The 18575-nt window shown below is 58.7% G+C and overlaps 1 protein-coding gene across 2 annotated transcripts in view; it reads left to right on the top strand.

The window, feature by feature from the left end:
- The first annotated feature begins 6244 nt into the window (after nt 1–6244).
- The window catches only part of NOS1AP (nitric oxide synthase 1 adaptor protein), a 91829-nt gene continuing 79498 nt past the window's right edge, over nt 6245–18575 (top strand). For both annotated transcript variants that reach the window (XM_053914742.1, XM_053914743.2), the window contains exon 1: nt 6245–6576. In XM_053914742.1, coding sequence (XP_053770717.1) covers nt 6472–6576 — 105 coding nt within the window. In that variant the 5' untranslated portion in view covers nt 6245–6471. The remainder of the gene's footprint in view (nt 6577–18575) is intronic.

Here is an 18575-nt window from a genome sequence, read left to right as displayed (position 1 = left end):
GGAAAACGGGGAAGGATAGAACAGCAGAGTCTTGTGTCCTGGAGCCTCTGACGGTGTCCCCTCCTGGGCATGGAGCTCAGCAGGACCAGGAGGAGCAAGTCTGGCAGGGCTGGGGGCCGGGGTGACATCAGAGCTCGAATGGCAAGGGGGGGAAATGGGGATCTCACAGGTCCCTGCCAATGCTGGAACAGGCTCCAGAGGGACAGACCCCCTTTCTCCGCTGCCCAGCTGTGTCCGAAATGGGGGCTCGAGCCACAATGTCACCAACAGCCCTGCCCAGGAGGGTCTGTGTCACACAGCATCTGTCCTTTCCTGACTCAGCCCGGCGTCCTCCACGCTGCAGCCTGTGCCCCAGTTTCATTTCTTGAGGCTGACTAATATTGCACAGCGTGGAGGGACCGTTCTGTTTGCGCACCACCTGTCGACAGATATGCGAGATGTTTTCACCTTTTGGCTCCTGCAAACACAGGTGAACAACTGTTTGGAAGGAGGCTTTTCCGCACAGGCTCATCCTTGTTCTCATCGGCAAGCCCCGTATCCACAGGAGCCTCCCACCCGACTCCCTAGGAAGCTCCTGCCACCACCAGCTTGGCGAGGACTTTCCTTGGACCATGGCTGGGTGCTCAGGCATCAGTGACAGGGAGCGATGCCACCATCTCACAGACGGGCAGGCCGCCAGGAGGCCCGTGACGAGACCGGGAGCACATCAGTGATGTGCCAGCACTCAGAATGGAGGACAGATTCGCGTTAAGAATCCCACCCCACCCACACTCTCTGTCCTAGCTCTGAGGCTGGGCTGCTTTTACAGAAAGGAATGGACTTGAGAAACATTTGCTCTGAACTGAACGTGGCTGTGGGTACAGTGGGCCTGCCTGAGTGGAGCTCAGGTGACAGAGGCTACCTCTGGCTGGGAGCGGCCCCACAGCTGCTCAGACGGGCGGCCAGTTCCAAGGTCCTGGGCACGCTCTCGGGAAAACGCTCCGAGCAGCGTGGGAAGGGGACCCGCTGGAGATGCCGAGGGATTTACTACCGAGATTGCGAGACCTTGTAAGGCATGGACGCCGCTGCTAATGACGGAAACCTGCTAAGACTGGGTCTGGAAAAGGCCACACGATTTCCTCGTTCTCCTGAAATGCTTGTCGTTCTTAGAACACGCTGGTGCCACTCCCCGTGTGTGGTTCAGAGGACAACATTATGGCCCCGAGGAGAACCCAGTATGCCAATCAGAAGTCGGCTCCCCAGACACAGGAGGCCCCATGCAGCCGACGCAGCCTGGGCGAGCAAGCGCCGTCCCATATACCTGCGCAAGCACACAGCTGTATTTTTCTTTCTTTCTTCCTTGTTTTTTTAAAGCACACCAGTGGGGCGCCTGAAGAAAGCTCTACTTTTTAAGCAGCTACAAATCTTCTTAAAAGCTTTACATGTCCAAAGAGAGATCTGAAAATAAAACATGAATTTATAGCCCTGGCTGGTGTGGCTCAGTGGATTGAGTGCCGGCCTTTGAACCAAAGGGCTGAGGGTTTGATTCCCGGTCCGGGCACAGGCCTGGGTTCCAAGCCAGGTCCCCCAGTAGGGGGCGTGTGAGAGGCAACCACACATTGATGTTCCTCTCCCTCTCTTCCTCCCTCCTTTCCCCTCTCTCTAAAAATAAATAAATAAAATCTTTAAAAAAACCCCTGAAAACCAAACCCACAAACTTACGTTGCATCCCCAAGCATTCCCATAGTCTTCCTGCAACACTTGTGCCTGGAGACGTGGGTTTATAAAGAGCGACGAGACCCATCGCTGCGACGGGGTGGGCTTAGCCAAGCCAACAGGCTCTCACTTGAACAGCTGGGCTCTTCCTTTGGGTTTTAAATAGATAAGAAATGGAAATAGCCCCAGACTTAGAGATTTAGAGATCTAAGTTTGGAGGGGTAAAGGGAGGGTCCTAAGACCCATCCTGAGCAGAGCAGCCGAAGCAAATTCTCCACAAAGCTGCTTCGCCGTTGGGGGTGCTGAAACCAGCCGACAAACCAGACCCGACACAGTGTAACTGGTCCTTGAGCTGCCGCGCTGGGGGGAGCAGAGTGTGGAAGCCGGTGAAGGGGGCGCCTTGGGGGTGCTCTGGACCCACGAAACCAGTGGGAGGCGTTGCTGACGCTGCACCCGTTTCCCTCCCTGGGCGTTTGTGGGGTGGGAGCCACGTGGCCGGCGGGGGGACTGCACGCTCTTCTTCTGCGGAAGATCCGACCGTCCGCTCCAGGCCCAGAGTTCCTCCACAGCGGCTTAATCATGGGGACACGTGTCCCCACTCAGGGCTGCCCTCTCACCCCGGGAAGGCTCAGGCTGGACCAGACCAGTCCTGGTGGCTTCCCTCCTTCCCTGCCTCCCGTGCCACTCGGAGGTGGTGCCTCTGGTTCTCACGGTCGAGCCACATCACCTTGCACACGGCCAGGTGTCGGTCTTGTGCAGGGTGCGTGCCTCTGACGTCCCCGGGGACCCCTGGGAGGCTGTGAGAGCGCCCACCCTTGTTAACACTGGTTTTATTGCCTGTGACCAAAAGGTTTCGAAGCAAAAGCCGTCGAGTCAGTAAGTATTTCTCACCTGAAATACGAAACAAGGCCAAGAAACACAGCTGTGAACTTGCCCTGGAAAAGCAAGGAGGTCCCTCCGCTCGGGAGGGAGGGTCAGGAGAAGCCACCCGAGAGCGGCTCGGCACCCCCAGACCCCTCTCCTCTCCCTGCATCGTATTCTGGACCCTGGGTGTCCCAGGAGGGAATGTGGGGGGCAGCCTGCAGACCCCCCGGAAACAGCCGCGGCCTGTGATACATGGTGTGGGGGTGGACGTGGGGGGAGTCAGTTTCAATTAAGGGGAAAAACATGTAAGTCAGCATCAGAACCTTTTAGGGCAATTTTTATGGGGAGAACATCCCAGATTACTGCTTATAGAATGAAAGACCAGGACTGACCGGACTCTGATTAGAGACCATCAGTGAGAGAGGACTCTCTCCCCTCCCACCACCTCCAACCGTCCATCCACCTGTCTGTCTATCATCTGTCTGTCTGTCTGTCTTCCTACCTATCTCTGCACAGAAATCACATAGCATCTGGACTGCCACCTTTAAGTTGGGCACATGGCTCTTGCTCTCTGTGACCCAGGCAGAGACCATCAGGTAAAAATGATGTCGTGGAACAAAAACTTGAACTCTTTGGAGCTAGTGTTATCTGACAGGAGGAAGTCATTGTGGGTTGTTACAATTTGAAGTTACTATTTACCCAAACATTTTGTGAGTTCTGTGTGGGTGTCTGAGGGGATCCAGCAAGTGGACACACTCTTCATTCATTTTTTTAAAAAAAGATTTTGCTTATTTATTTTTAGAGAGAGGGGAGGGGAAGGAGAGAAAGAGGGAGAGAAACATCAGTGTGTGGTTGCCTCTCACGTGCCCCCTACTGGGAACCTGGGCCACAACCCAGGCATGTGCTCTTACTGGGAATTGAACCAGCGACTTTTTGATTCGCAGACTAGTGCTCAATCCACTGAGCCACACCAGCGAGGGCCACACTTTGTTCTTTGTTGCCAATTCTCTGTTGAGGTCCTCAGACTTGTCGCTCCGAGATCTACGCAGCCTCGGGGTCCTCATCTGTGCACCCACCTCATGTGGCCATGCGAGACACCCACAGGCCATGCGCAGCTGGCAAAGCAGGCATTTTACGGTCAAAAATGAATTCATTTTCTCCGCCTGAAACAAGGGCTAAAAATAAATTTGCTGTCAAGTAATTTATAACTCATCATTGTGTGATGGAGAGTTTCTGAGCTCGGAGCTCGAGCCTATAGTGACGGCCAGGAAAATGACTTAATCTCTCTGAGGCTTTTTTTTTGGTCTTTATGATGAAAGAGCCGGGTTAGAGGGTCACTGTGTAACTTCCGCTTGTAAAGTCTGTGATTTAGGATTTGTTTTGAATTTATTTTGAAGCAAAGTTTTAATAAAATCTAACAGAAAATATTGTATGCTTTGGCAGTTTATATTTTAATCACATGTACTTCAGATTAAAATTGTCTTATGCAAGGTTAAAATACAGAAGGCTCTGGAAAGTGATACATATGCTTGTCATTCACTGTAAGAAATAGCACTCGATTCGTTTCTGTGTGTATCTGAAAACGCTGTGGGTGAAAGTCAATTGCCAACCACATTCAAAGGTGTAAAAACAAGATTGAAGTCACTGCTGAAAAAGGAAATGACTTTGGACGCCCATTGTTCCCGGCAGAAGGTCGTTCTGTGCCTCGGCAGTTGACACTGGAGCCGGTGGAGGCCAAAGCGGAGAGCAGGCCTCTCCTTCTGGAACATTCTGTCTTGGCAAGTGGGATGAACACAGCTCAGCAGCAGCACACACCTACATAACACGTGTGTGTCTCGCCTGCAGCAAGAGCCTTTTGCGCCTTCCCCCGCCCCGGCGGGAACGCCTCTGGACAGAACTGGAGTCCAGTTTCGGCTCCTTCCCCTTCCTAAGCCTGTGACCTTGGGCCAGTCAGGTGATGCCTCTGTGCCTCAGTTTCTTCCAAAATGGGGCTAACCTTAGGGCTGCTGTGACCATTAATGGAGATGACACATGTCACATAGAGAAAGCACAGCGACTATTAGGTCTAATTATCATTTGATTCCATAACTAATTATTGGATGTCTACTCTGCTATAGTCTCTGAATACTAGACCCTGAAATACTTTGGGGGCTCAGCCTTTGTGTCTCGTCGGCAAACATGGGTCACAGCTTTAGATCTGAAGCTGTGGTCATCCAGTCCAGGGAATGAAGGCCGTTAGGAGGCAGCGGGCTTTTTAGACTGGGGGAGGGGTGAGATGTAAAGGAAGCAGTTAGTTGTGGTCTTGCCTGGACGATGTTCCTGTGCCGGGTTTTGGAGAGCACCTTGCGATGCATGTTAACGCTGGGGTGACATTCAAAGAGTCAAATGAGCCTGATTAGACTCACGTCCTGTATTTATAAAAAGGTTAGAGGCGTGTTTCCTCAGTGCGGATTATTTTTGGCTCTTACTAATACTGAGGAATAGAATAAAGTCTGTCCAATGTAATGTACATGGTTAACCTGCCCCAGCCCTCAGCTTGCTTTTACTCAAGGAGATGCCGAAGCCAACGCTACACCTGGACCAGTGATTCCAGCAGGCAGGGAGTTGGCAACATACGGAAAGGACAAGATGAGAAATGTAATGATGGAAATAGTGTATTTTATATAAATTTATGTTGCAAATGGTGTGGGAAGATGTGCCCTTTGCAGGCGCTTTCCCTGGGATGTTTCCCAGCCTCGTCTATTCAACAAGCAACTGAGGGTTTCTGGTGTGCAGGCTGTCGCCGGTGACTGTGCCCGTGGTTCAAGTGGTGACTTCCCAAGAAGAGCTGGCCATTAGGTCTCGGTGACCTCAGGCTGGGCTGGCTTTGCTCTGGTTGGTTTGATTTTTGGTGATTTTGGGGTAATAAGCCTGTCAATGACAGCTGCTCTGGCCCCTGCCCACGGGGTTTGACAGATGCTGGCTGAGTGCTGGGTCGCTAACGCCTCTGGCCCCTTCGTTTGCACAGTTGGCATGGGGAAAAACTCGGATTTAAAGGAGAGGCATGCACAGGCCTCTCAACAACAGGCAAACTGAGCTCCAGCTTTCCCCAAGACAGACAGAGGGATCCACCCCCAGAAACGGGCGTTTTTCATCTGTACCCAGTTACAGATGGCGTTTCAGGAAGAAGGCGCGAACACGGCTGTGGCTTCTCCCGGTCTTCGTGCCCCATTTTCACGACCCACCCCCAGGACACAAGCCAGACAGCCCTGCTCAGGGGGACAAAGCACGCGCCAGAGGCCGGGTTTGGGCCCGTCTCGGTTCTGCGGGGAAAGGAGCCGCTCGGAAGCATGATGTGGGTAACTTGGGGCCACTAGGCTGGGGCCTTCCCGGTAAAACATGGAAACAAAACAATAAGCACCGCCCCTGCCCCGCTACAAAAACAAAAACAAAAACCCCAGGCGCCGCCGCCGCAGCTATTAGCAGCCCCGCCCGCCCGGAACCCGACAGTGAAACAAAAGCCGGACCCGGCCTGGGTTCCTGCGGCCCAGGCGCCGGGCAGAGAGGAGCCCGGGCCCGGCCGCGGAGGGGCGCTCGGGGACTCGCACCTGCTCGGCCCCCACTGCGGGGCGGGGCCTCGGCGGCGGCGGGCGGGGCGGTGGCGGTGGGCGGGGCCTCCGCGGCCGGAGGAGGAGCCGCCCTGCGCTGAGCCGGCGTCTCCGTGACAGGCGCTTTCGGCCACCGCCGCCGCCGCCGCTTTTTTTTCCCGGTCTCGGGCTGCCTGCCCTGCTCCCGCTCGGCCTCCTCGCGACGGGAACTGCGCGCCGCAGCACCGCCCGCCTCGGCGCCGCGCCGGCTCCCGCGCCCTCCGCGCGCCCGGCGCCCTCCCTCCGTCCCGGGTCCCGCCGCCCCTTCCCGCCGCCCGCGCTCGCCATGCCCAGCAAGACCAAGTACAACCTTGTGGACGACGGGCACGACCTGCGGATCCCCCTGCACAACGAGGACGCCTTCCAGCACGGCATCTGCTTCGAGGCCAAGGTGAGGGCGCCCGCCGCGGGCGGCGAGTGCGGCGGGCGGGCGGAGGGGTCCAGCCCGGACCGAGGGGGGAGGGAGCGGGCGGACGAGGGGCCTTTCCGCTAGAGGGGGGCCCCTGTCGGTGTGGAGTCCGCGGCTCCTGCCCTGAATTGGGGTGTGCTGGCAAAGTTGCAGCGGTATTGCTACCCCCACCTGCAGACCCCCTCCGCCCCCTCCCACCTGCATAACCCCGTCCTCTCCCCTTCCCACCTGCAGACCCCCGTCCTCCTCCCCTTCCCACCTGCAGAAACCCCTCTTCTCCTCTCCCACCCACAGAGCCCCCTTCGCCCCCTCCCACTTGCAGACCCTGGGCCTCCCCCCTCCCTCCCACCTGCAGACCCCCCTGCTCCCCCTTCCCATCTGCAGACCCTGCTCCTCACTGGCCCAAAACTGATGGCCGTATTTCCAGACCCCTGTCCTGGGGAGATCAGTCCCAACAGCCTGGGGGGGTGGGGTGGGCAGTGAGCACAGCCTGGACACCTGGTCCCTTAGAACCAGTTTAGGGAAGCTCTGGTGTTATTTACCTGCCGGGATCCCAAGGGAGAGGCGCTTTCGAGAACGCCTTTCAAATGGGGAATACCTGCTTCCGGGTTGAGGAAACTAATACAGGGTGTGTTTGAGACTCCAGGGAGCCAGGCCCCAGGTCAATCCTTCCCAAATGCCGGGGTTGCCAAGACTCCTTTGCAAGTGCCAGTCATGGAAGGGGGCGGGCTGAGAACCAACCCTTCTGCTGGTTCTGTGGCACGTTAAGTTTCACCAGCTTGCAGGGAGCCAGCTGCAGGTGCAGAATTTAGGGGGGTGACCAGATTCCCAGCCTGGAGCCTGAGCCTGGGCCTCCTTGGGGAGGGGTGGGTGGTGGCTTCTGTTCTGGACCCTCAGGTGTGAATAAGCTCCCCCCCTCCCCCACCCCTCCCCTCCACGCTGTGCTTCTTAGAGCTAGGAGCTCTGGTTTCTAAAATCGCAGCTGGGGTTCCCGCTGCCCATCACCGGGGAAGAGTGCCCATCACCTGTGGAAAGGTGGCATTTTCCGTGGGGAGGTAGTTTTGCTCGGCACTCCCTGCTTCCCCTGCAGGGCTGTGTAGGTGCAGGTGTTGGCAGGGATGGGCCATCACGTGCCCACTTTGTGGCAGGCGTGAAGCCTCTTGCGAGCGTGGACTCGGGCCCAGGGCCATTGGTCACACTATTTGTTTCCTTCTCTCGGAGATGTGTGAGTTGGGAATCTTGCCTCTTTTTTTGCCCCTGAGTAACTTTCCCCCCACTGTCTTGGCTAGAGCAGGGATGCCCCTGCCCCCGGACATCAAACCCCGGGGTGGAATACAGAGCTGAATCACTGGGTATGGCGGGACTGGAGTGGGGCTGCTGCCAACATCTTATCTTGCTTCTCTCAGAATAGATCTGGTCGGTTTAGGAAGGGATGTTTGGGTTAATTTTTGTCCAGGCCTGTTGCTTTGGTGAGCAGGGATTTTTTGTGTGTGTGTGTTTTTTTATTTTAAATTATGTGTTTCCACCACCGTCACGACTTAATTTTCTTGGATGTACCTAAACTGGGAACTTGGCGTCTGTCTGGTTGGGTTCACTAGGGCTCTGTTTTGCAAGAATGAGGGTGAGGAGACAGATCAGATTTAAAATGTTTTTGAGCCTTTCTATTCCTTTCTCACAGTCTCCGCAGTTGGTCCCAGTTCGGTCTCCAAGCCTAGCGTGCGTAAGAATCACTAGATGAAGGCATTAAAAAGTCTGCTTCTTGCAGCCTCGAGGTCTAATTCGATGACTCTTGGGGGAGCCCAGGACTGTGGGTGTTTAGGGGGCATTCCATGAGATCTGATGCAGGTGATGGGGTCCAGACTTTGGGAACTACTGGGCTTGCGGCTTGCCTCCAACTTGCTGGGCCTTGCCCTCCCTTTCCCGGTTTCTTTTCTAAGCGATGTCTGGGGGCTGCGTGATGTGGTTCCTATGGTAACTTCCCTGGGCTCCCACCCAGCGATGCTCCGTAAGAGGAGGGGGTGCCCCTGAGGGTCGGGGCTGTGTTTCCCAGCGCAGAGCTGAGCACAGGGAGGAAGCTTTGAGTGTGGCGAGGCAGGGAGGAGGGACAGGGCTCCAAGGCCAGGGTCCTGCCTCCCGGGTCGGAAGGCTTGATGCCGGGCACTTGCACATTCACACCACATCAGCTGAGACCCTTGCAGAGGTGGGAGCAGCTCTCCTGTCCCGTGTGCGCCCAGTTTCCGTGCCCCCCCCCACTCCCCGGGCCGTGCCTGTGAAGCCGCACAGTTGCAGCACGGGTGGGGCTAAATGCGCAGCACCTCTGCTTGTTCTGGACACACGCAGGCTGTTCAATGTAAGTGCATTGCTGCTGCCTTGACAGGTGCCCTTGGGGGGCAGCCAGGGCCTTCCTCCCGAGGGCTGGCAGGCTGGCAGAGTCCCCGCGGAGGGAGTGCCTGGATAGTGGTGTCTCGTTTCCAGGGCTCCGCAGAGGTCAAGAGGTTGTGGCCAGGTTGAAGGGCACCTAGGTGTCAGAGGTTCTGGCACTTAAAAAAAGAACACCATGTTCAGCTACCAGGCAGAATCCTAGACGCTTTCACCTGTAGGACCTGGCATGCTTCTCACAGCGTCTCTAGAGCGGACCGCCTCGTGTCCGATCCCCAGGGATGCTTGGGGGCTTGGGGCCGCTTTAGTGCGCAGCCGTGCATGGGAACCTGGGCCTGGGGCCTCAGACTCCCACACCTGACGCTGCTTCACCTGACGCTGTGCGCCGGGCAGCCGACTGACCCACGGCTCGCCGGTGCGGCTGTCTCAGGTTACGGGCCCCTCACACTCAGATGTAGGACATTTTCCAAACTTTTCACACTGGGCTGTTCCCGGATGCCCCCTTGGACTGGGAGCGGCCTGCACAGGCCCCGCTCCCTGGCCGTGGTGGGTCACGTGGCCCTCTCCCTGTCTCAGTGTGCCTCCCTGGTGGCCAGCGCCACCCGCCGACCCTCTGCTGGCCGGGCGAGGAGGAGACATCTAGTGGGACGGTGCGCGGGTTCCTGAGTTGTGAGCCTTACACTTGTAGGTGGTTATTGACTTGCACGGGACCTGCACATGCAGAGGAGTTTCCTTGTGTGGAAACGTGTTCCTGGCATGTGCATTTATTTCCTTGGTGAAAATACGGGGCTCAGAGTGACGAACTTGTCCGGAGTCTCAGAGCTGGCGAGAGTGTGCTGACGGTGGCTGATGCTCTGGGGGCCCTCGCTGTGAGCCACGGGCTGCCCCGGCGAGGCCTCGCTCAGTCCTCACACCCTGGCACTTTGCCCCGGCAGTGGCTCTTAGCGCACGCGGGGCACGGGCTACCAGAAGTGGAAAGCCCCTTGGCCCCCTCGCACAGCCTCCTCACTGGGCGAGCAGGAGACTCAGGTCCGGGGGAGGGCAGGTCACCGGCACAAGGTCACATAACTTGGTAAGCACAGAACCAGGGTTCGCTCTCGTTCTCCGGATCCCTCCAGCCTGAGTTCAGTTACCTATTGCTGCCGCACAAACTACCTCCCAGCCTGGGCTTTACCACGGCCCCTGTTTAACGTGCTGCCGACCCGCGGCCGGGAACTCGGGCAGGGCTCGGCCCAGCTGTGTTGCTGGCGTGCCGCTGACCGGGTCACTCGTGGGGCTGCACTGGGCTATGGCAGGGCTGGGCCGGAAGGTCGCAGAGGCGCCGATCCCATGGCCGGTCCTCCCCGTGGTGGTTCTCTCCTCGGGCAGCTCGCAGGTCCTCATGGCCCAGTGGCCCCGTCACTGGGCAGCTGGCTCCCAAGAAGCGGTGTTTGCAGTGGTGAAGGCAGAGCTCTTGAGGCCTGGCCTCCAGCGTGACACAGGGTCACTTCTGCTGCATTCTGTTGGGCACATCAGGCCGATGGTCTGCTCAGATTCCAGGGCAGGGGACGTGGGTGTCAGATCCGGACCGGGGGTGTGGAAGTCCCACTGCACGAGTGTGCACAGGACAAGCGACATTGCAGAAGCTCCCTGTGCATTCCCCTGCACTGACACCGAGTGTCCTCGGAGGACCCCCACCCGCGTCAGGCCCACGGACAGCCCACAGTCACAGGCTCTGTGTCCACGGGAGGAAGTGCCGGTGGTGCGGACTCCAAAAGCAGTAAAGGCAGCCACAGCGCTGGGCGACCGCACACACGTTTCAGTAAAGCCCCCGGAGGCCTCCCCTGCGTCTGATGCACTTCGCCGTGGATTTTCCTGAAACGTAGTAACGTTATTCTCCTCCTCAGAACCTCTAGAAGATCCCCAGGTCTTAGCGTGACGTCCAGGGCTCTCTGGGTTTGAACACCCCCATCAGTGCCCCTGTGCTCCGTCCAGCAGGAGTGCTCATCGGTCCCTAGCGCCCCTGCAATCGCCTGCCTGTCTCTCAGGCCCGCCCACATGTCATCAGAGACCTGGATGCCGCCTGTCCCTCCCCCGTGTCAAAAGGACTGACCGACCTGCTGTGGGTCAGAGCCGCTTGCCAGTCTGATTTCACCCCCACCGTCACGGCCAGGGTCCCCTTCCGGGCTGAGTGCTGCACTTGCGTGTAGAAAATGCACTTTGAATGAATGTGCATAATTTCCAAGAGGCTCCCAACAAGGACTGCTGGGCCTTCCTGTGTCACCCAGGGGTGGGAGGTGCTTCTGCTGGCTCCCGTCTCCTGCCTGACATTGCTCTGGCTTCAGGCCTGTACCTCTTAGTTCCCAGGGGCCCCACGCAGGGTCCCATGGGGCACCCACTCCCACCTTGTGAAGCCAGCGCTGAAGGAGCATTTTTTTCCTGAATACATGGAATTCTGGTGACGGACATGCAGTTAGAGTCGTTATTGTGGAACACGTGGCCAATTTCAGTAGATGAGTGTCATTTAGAGGTAACAACGTATCTTCAACCTAGTTGTCGTCTCATTATTGAAGTGATACCTCCCTCCGCTTCATTGTTTTCTTTTAATCTGCCACGTTACAGTTTTCATGGGTGAGCATGGTTGGCGGCACAGCATAGCACGCATTCAGGAGCTAAGCTCTGCAGGGCTGCAGACCCTGCTCTGTCCCCCGTTTGCCGAGTGGCCTCGTGCGGGTCACTTAAGCCTCACTGACATCTGTAAAAAGATGACGTGAATGTCACACGCCTCAGAGGGCTGGTGAGTGGAGGAAGCGAGTTATTTGTGGGACTGCCCGGCACGGAACCGGCTGCTGTCGTCACCGTCCCTGAGTCCCACACACTGCGGTTGAAGATGCGGTTTTGACCTTGGGACTGGGATCCTCTGCTCATTTGCAAGTCAGAGGCTGGTAGCATCTTCCTCTCACGTGCCTGCCTAAAGCATCTCCCTGCAGTGCAGCTCTCATCCCTAAACTTGCGGATCAGACGGCCCCTACTCTGTGGGCTGGGGATGGCCGCCCGCCTCCTGGGGAGGGGGCAGAAAGGGGTCAACCAGCCCCGGGGCAGCCCTGTCGCCTCGGCCCAGCCTCGCAGTGCTCGTTGGGCTTACCCACCGCAGAACCCGAAGAACAGTACGTCGTCTCGCCTCACCCTCTGTGTTCCTCGGGTAAACATTTCCTTAAGCATAAGGAATCGTGCACCGTGGGACTGAGGAATACCTTGCGGTGCTCACATTTCCCTTTTCAGTTTTAAATTCAGCACCGTGTTTCCTTTCGAGCACGGCAGAAGCTGCTTTAAATGTCACTTAAAGTGGCACTTCCAGGAAGTCCTGTGCCCAGGGTGTTGGAACACACCGGGATCCCCTCCTCCACCCGCTGTGTGCGCCGCGGTGGGTTTTCTGCAGCATTTCAGGGAGACGCGTGGGTCTCGCCGTTGGGGTCTGCCCAGGAGAACGGCGGGCAGAGCTGCCCCACCCCGATCCCTGAGCTGCAGTGCTGTCAGGGGCACCGGTGAAGTGGGCACCTTGAGAGCTGACGACACCTGGGGATCCCACCGTGGTGTGGCTGGGGGGGGGGGCACGTGCCACCCAGAAGGCATTCGGAACGCGCCGAACTCCGTCAGCGTGGGTGCCGCCTGTGCGCCTGCAGAAGTACCCCACACCCTCATCCTGCGCCACTCTCCCTTGCGGGCACGGGTGCTGCCTGTCTCCTGCTCTGGGGCATCAGCTCCTCGAGGCCCAGGGGGCTCCCCACAAGCCTGCCCGGTGCTGTCCACGTCAGAGAAGACGATCAGCACCATCATTTAAAAAGCACTCACTATGTTCCAGGCACTATGCCAAGCTCTTTGAATGACACGATTAATCCTCTTAGTGGCCGAGATCGAGCCTCCCGGGCGGAGCTGCTGCACAGGAAGGTGGGGGAACCTCTCCCCGCGCACAGGTAGTGCTGGACAGCACCCCAGTCAGACCCAGGCAGCGTGGCCGCGACGTTCGTAACAGCTGGGCAGTATCTTCGAAAACCCCGAGAGCTGGTGTTTACCAGGCGCTCACCACGTGCTCCCTGTGGTCCTCAGCGTGTCACTCGCGTTAACTAATTTAACCTTGGCAGTGGCCCCGGGAAGGTGGGCGCTGTTCTCATTTTGCAGATGAGGAGACAGGCCCATCTTCCTAGGCTGGATCAGACAGGCAAATGGTCTATTCAAGGTGGGGGGCTCAGCCCCTCCCATTGCACTTACGCCAGGGACCCAGGCACTGGCCTGTTCCAAGGGGGTCCCGCTGCTGGACTCTAGATGTGGGAGTGGGGCACCCGTGAGCAGAGCTGGGCAGGAGGCAGGCTTCGAGAGGCCCTGCTCCCCCACGGTGCTCTTCCTCGCGGGGCCCCTGCTCTGCGTCTTCCAGTCCGTACATCGTGGGGCAGTGGTCGGGGGTCCTCTTCCCTCAGCATCTTCCCTGTCAGCGACAGGCCCTCTCCCACATCCCCCACCCCACTTCTGGGACCAGCTCCATGCTCAGAGCCCCAGGAACCCCCAGGACAGTCCGTGCTCATGCTAAACACCTGCAGCCCTGAGGTACTGCCTGTTGCTCGGAAACCTGCCCCCTGCACAGCGGGACGGCTCCTTGGCTGTGTGCCTCCTTCGAGTATGACCGCTTCCCCTTCTGTTTCCGCTCTGTGGATGGGAAAGGCACTCACACGGAGGCATTTTCTTTTTCTGACGACCGGAAGGTTAACATCTCCCGTGGGCCGAGTGGCAGGTGACGGATTTCCTTGCTCCCCACCTCTGCCCCACGCACTGACTTGTCCTGAAGCTGCATTTCAACCTGGTCCCCAAGACCCCTGTGTTTTCGGCCCTTCAACTTGGCAACGGGTCACACACCTTGTATCCTCGGCACTTATGTCTCAAGTGTGGTCAAAACTTGCTTTTCCACGGATTGAAACTTCACTTCTTGCTTCGAGGTCACTTAAATGCATCTTTTCCCTCATCCAGGGGAGCATTTTGCAGCTTCCTCAAAGAAGGGGGTGCCCCACAAATCCCTTGGATGAGAGGAGCAGCTGCCCTCCAGCTCGGTGTCCACCAGAACCACCTGGACCGGCGCAGCGCCGCAGAGGCCCGGGCTAGAGGCATGGCCGGCCGCGTCTGCTCTGGCGGGCGACTCTGACGCCTGAGGTTGGGAGCCACAGGTGCTGCCTGAGTCCTCGGAGCTGGCTGCCCGTTCACAGCTGCTGGTGGAAGCATCTGTAGGCAGCGGGCGTTGAAGTCCTTGTCAGGTGCTCCCGACACCCCTGCCCTCGTTGTGCTGGTGCCCTCGTTCCTCCTTCACGATGACGTGTTCCTGGTTCCCGGTGCGGGGAGGGCTTTGTGACTGCAACCAGGGCGTTAGGAGTGTGAGATTAGGAGAGATGGAGCTTAATTAAGCCTTCTCTTTCAGGGACACGCCCCTGCCCCAGGCCCGGGGGTGCGGGTGGGGCTGGTGGTCTAGGGCAGTCATTGGCTGTGGTGGATGGTGCTCTGGGACTGCCAGGCAGGCCTCGTTCCCGCTGCTCAGGTGGCCCAGGGGGCTCCGCCTCGTTCCTGCCGGCTGGTAGCCAGAGTTGTGCAGCTCCACTGGGCTTCCTCTGACACCCCAGCCTGGGGGGGAGGACACCTTGAGACAGCAGCTAGGGTGGAGGGAGGCATGGCCAGAGCGCCACCCCACAGCCCAGCGAGGGCAGCGTCCCACGCGGTGACCACCGCGGAGATGGGGCTGGGTGGGGCCCGGGCTTTCCCCGTGTTTGGCTGAAGTTAGAGCTCTTGGCGCCTGGCAGTGTCCTGCCCAGGGGGCCGCCCTTCCCTGGCCTTGGGCTGGAGACAGCAGGCCCTCCTCGGGGGCCCCACGCGCCTGCCTGTTCGGCGTTCCCACGTCTTGGGCCTCGTCCCGTCGCGGGGGTCCCCGCTGGCTGGCTGCCACCCCTCCATCCTCCGGAGGCTTCTGACGCGCGTTCTGCACCCAGAGCTGCAGCGCTGGCGGCGGTGGCCGGGGAACCGGTGAGCGTGCCTCTGCTCCATCTCCCCCGAAGCGGAAGTGGCGGGTGCGCACTGCGCGGTTTTCATTAAAGACCACGTGGGCAGGCAGCACGGTGAGGAGCCCGCGGCCAGGCAGACCCAGTTCGGGGGAGGCCCTGGAAGATCGGGGTCTGACCCTAGTGGCGGTGGTTAGGAGCCATCAGCTTTTCCCGCCAGCGGCTCCATGGTGGAGGCTGAGGCCTCAGTGGCTTCCCCAGGGTCACTCCATGGCCAGTCCCGGGGGGGACTGGGACCTCGGCTTCAGTGCTGGGACTAGCCCTTGTTGTTTTTTTTTTTTTGTTTTTGCACCAAGATGTTGCCTGAGCTCTCGTCACACGCGTGCTCGTGGGGTGCAACTATGCCCTGAATTCTGGTCACACGCGTGCTCGTGGGGTGCAGCTGTGATGGGGTGGTGCTCACCTGTTGACCTTCCCAGGCCCAGGCCAGTGTGTGGAGGAGCCGCTGTCAGGGGCTTAGTCTGCGACTTTGGCAGGGGACTTGCAGGGGCACCGGCGGGTGATCCTTAAGGTTTAACTGCGTCTCTGTCGCAGTGCTCTGGGGAGTGGGCAGTGACCTGCCAGACTGCCCAGGAAGCTCCCGCCCTTGGGGGAGGGGGAGGGGCTGCAACTGGGGCCTGTGTCCCCTCCGGAGTAGCCAAGGGGTGCAGGCTCCTCTCAGTGTGGACAGTCCCGCGTGGAGCCGGGCAGGGGGTGGCAGCTCCTGGGGGGCTGTGGGGGGAGGGAGGGAAAGGCTGGAGCTGGCTCTGAGGGGGAGAGCGGGCTTTCCATGTAGGCTGCAGCCACTCTTGCCAAGGTGGGGGGCGAGAAGACTGTGGCTAACGGAGGCATGACAGAGAGGCAGGAAGACATGTACCCCGGGAGGCCTGACATGCCAGGCTTGAGAGAGGGGCTCCGTCTTGTAAGCACCGGGGAAGAAAACAGTGTTTCTGGCAAATGATGTAAATATGCTCATGCAGCGTATGTGTACGTAGTCATGTATTCGCTGCACATTTGTGTGCACTTTGTGTGACATGTGTGTACACGTGAGTCATGTACCAGGCACACATGCATAGCACAGGCGCACACACAAGTCACACCTTGTACATGTATGTGTACGTAGTCATGTATTCGCCGTGCATCTGAGTGCACTTGTGTGACGTATGTACACGTGAGTCATGTATCAGGCACACACATATAGCACAGGTGCATGCACACGAGTCACACCTTGTACATGCATGTGCACGCAGCCATGTATTCGCTGTACATCTGTATGCACTCACGCGACGTGTGCGCACACACGAGTAATGTATCAGGCACACATGCACATAGAGCGGGCGCATGCACGTGAGCCATGCCTTGTACACGTGTGTGTGCATAGCCATGTATTCACTGTACATCTGTGTGCACCCGTGTGACATGTGTGTACATGTGAGTCATGTATCAGGCACACATGCACACAGCACAGGTGTGTGCACATGAGTCACACCTTGTACGTGTATGTGTATGTAGTCATGTATTCACTGTTCATCTGTGTGTGCTTGTGTGACATGCGTGTACCCACGAGTCATGTATCAGATACACATGCACATAGCACAGGTGCATACGCACGAGTCACACCTTGTACATGTATGTGTACGTGGCCATGTATTTGCTGTACGTTTGTATGCACTTGCGTGACATGAATGCACACACAGGTCGTGCATCAGGTACACATGCACATAGCACAGGTATATGCACACGAGTCACACCTTGTACATGTATCAGTGGTGCCCAGGTCCTGGTGTGAGCCTGAGCCAGGACGAGGGGCGGGGCAGGAAGGGGTGGGTGGGGCCAGGCTGTGCTTGGGGAGGAGGGGCCCTCGCTTCCCAGGAACCTCTATCCAAGCGAGTTGTTCACACTCACTTGGCAAAGCTTTAACACCTTACATCTGGGTGACACGAAGGTGTCTGCAGGGCTGGGTGGGCCAGAGGTAGTTCTGCTCACCGTCACCGCCCTCTGCGTCTGGCCCTCAGCTGCACTGGGTCCTAACACCCTGCCGGGCGCTGTCCCTGTTCAGAGTGGCCTGGAACCTGAAGCTGTGTGGTTCAGGATGCAGGTGATCAGGCTGTTGGAACGTGGCCGTTTAAGGCCTGTTGAGCCAGAGCGACGAGGACAAGGCTGTGTCTGCAGGGGCCCCTCCGTGAGGTGAGAAAGGGCTGTGTGGGCACCATGGGGGCTCTGAAAGCAGTGGGCGTTCCCAGCCGGCCGCGGCCAGGACGCCCCTGCCTCCCTCCCTCCCGACCTCTGCCTGGCAGTGGAGGCTGCTGGTGTGCAGACTCCAGGCAGGGACTCTCAGTCGCTGACAAGTCAGGGATGGGCGACTGTGGGTGCCCTGGTAGCACTCACCTGCCCGTGTTGCGGTACCTGTGTCTTCAGGCCCTCCCCTTCCTGGTGCCCTCTGGCCTGGGAGAGCCTTCCGCGGGCACCAGGTCTGGTTCGCCTCTGCGTTTCCAGGGTGTGGCGCAGCGCCTGACACCCAGGTGCGTCCAGCGACGCTGCTGTCGCCGCGCACACACGGCCGGGCCCTCACCACTTTCACCTGGGGCCGCCCGGGGCTGGGGTCCCCAGCACGGGGCTTTCCAGGGCGGTCATGTGCTTTGCCTCCCCGACCCACTTGTGGTCGAGCCGTGCTGTGGGCCACCTGTCAACTGTATTTTGCAAAGCGATTTTTGTGCAGACGGTGTGGAGTTTGGTGACTTTGCCCTCCCAGCCAGTCCCTTGGCAAGATGGCAGAGCGGATCCTGGTGTGGGTCTCATTTTCCCTGTCCCGATGGGGAGCCAGCCCGGGGCCGAAGCTGCCTCTGTAACTGCCAGCCAGGACGTCTCCGTTGGCCCCACGCTTGTCTCCTGAGGCTGGCAGGTCCAGGACTCGTTTCTGCCCCGCCCCCCAGCTCGGCCTGCGTGCGTCCCCCTGCCCTGATGGCAGGGTTCCGTCTGGTTTGTCGCCGCGGGGTTGTCTGTGTGCCTTTGCACAGGCCCCATACGGCACGACTGCACGTCTGGGCTTTCTGTGGCCGTGATGGGGCCCGTGGAGTCCCGCCCTCCGCAGGGTCTTGTGGGTGTCAGGTGCTCGTGACTGAGATGGCTTTTAGTGAGTCCCTATTTCCTCTTTCCAGCAGCAGCTTGAAGTTGTTTTTCATGAGAAACATGTCTGAAACACACACTGAGGCAGCTGACTCACCTCCTGTGCGTGAGGAGTCGGTGCCCTGCCTACACGACCGGGGAGGGCAGGCAGCTGTCCCCTCTCTCCTCCCACAGTCAGTGGGCCCTGTGCTCAGCGGGGAGCCCCAGGGCCCAGAGGCTGGAGCGTGGAAAGGACCATCTTGGGCAGGTGGGCTACCCCACCCATCCCGCCCTCCGCGGGGTCAGCTACGGCAGGAACACGTGGCTGCCAAGTCTCTGTGCCCCAGCCCCTTGTCCATAAAGTGAGGAGCTGACTTAGAACCTGCATCTCAGTGACCTTGACCCTGTCTCTTCTTCCCCCATCCCCCGCAGACCACCCCGGTCCCT

Source organism: Desmodus rotundus, chromosome 12 (assembly GCF_022682495.2).
Source record: "Desmodus rotundus isolate HL8 chromosome 12, HLdesRot8A.1, whole genome shotgun sequence".
Lineage (NCBI taxonomy): Eukaryota > Metazoa > Chordata > Mammalia > Chiroptera > Phyllostomidae > Desmodus > Desmodus rotundus.
The sequence above is the reverse complement of the archived record's forward strand: the minus strand, read 5'-3'. Positions and strand labels throughout refer to the sequence as shown.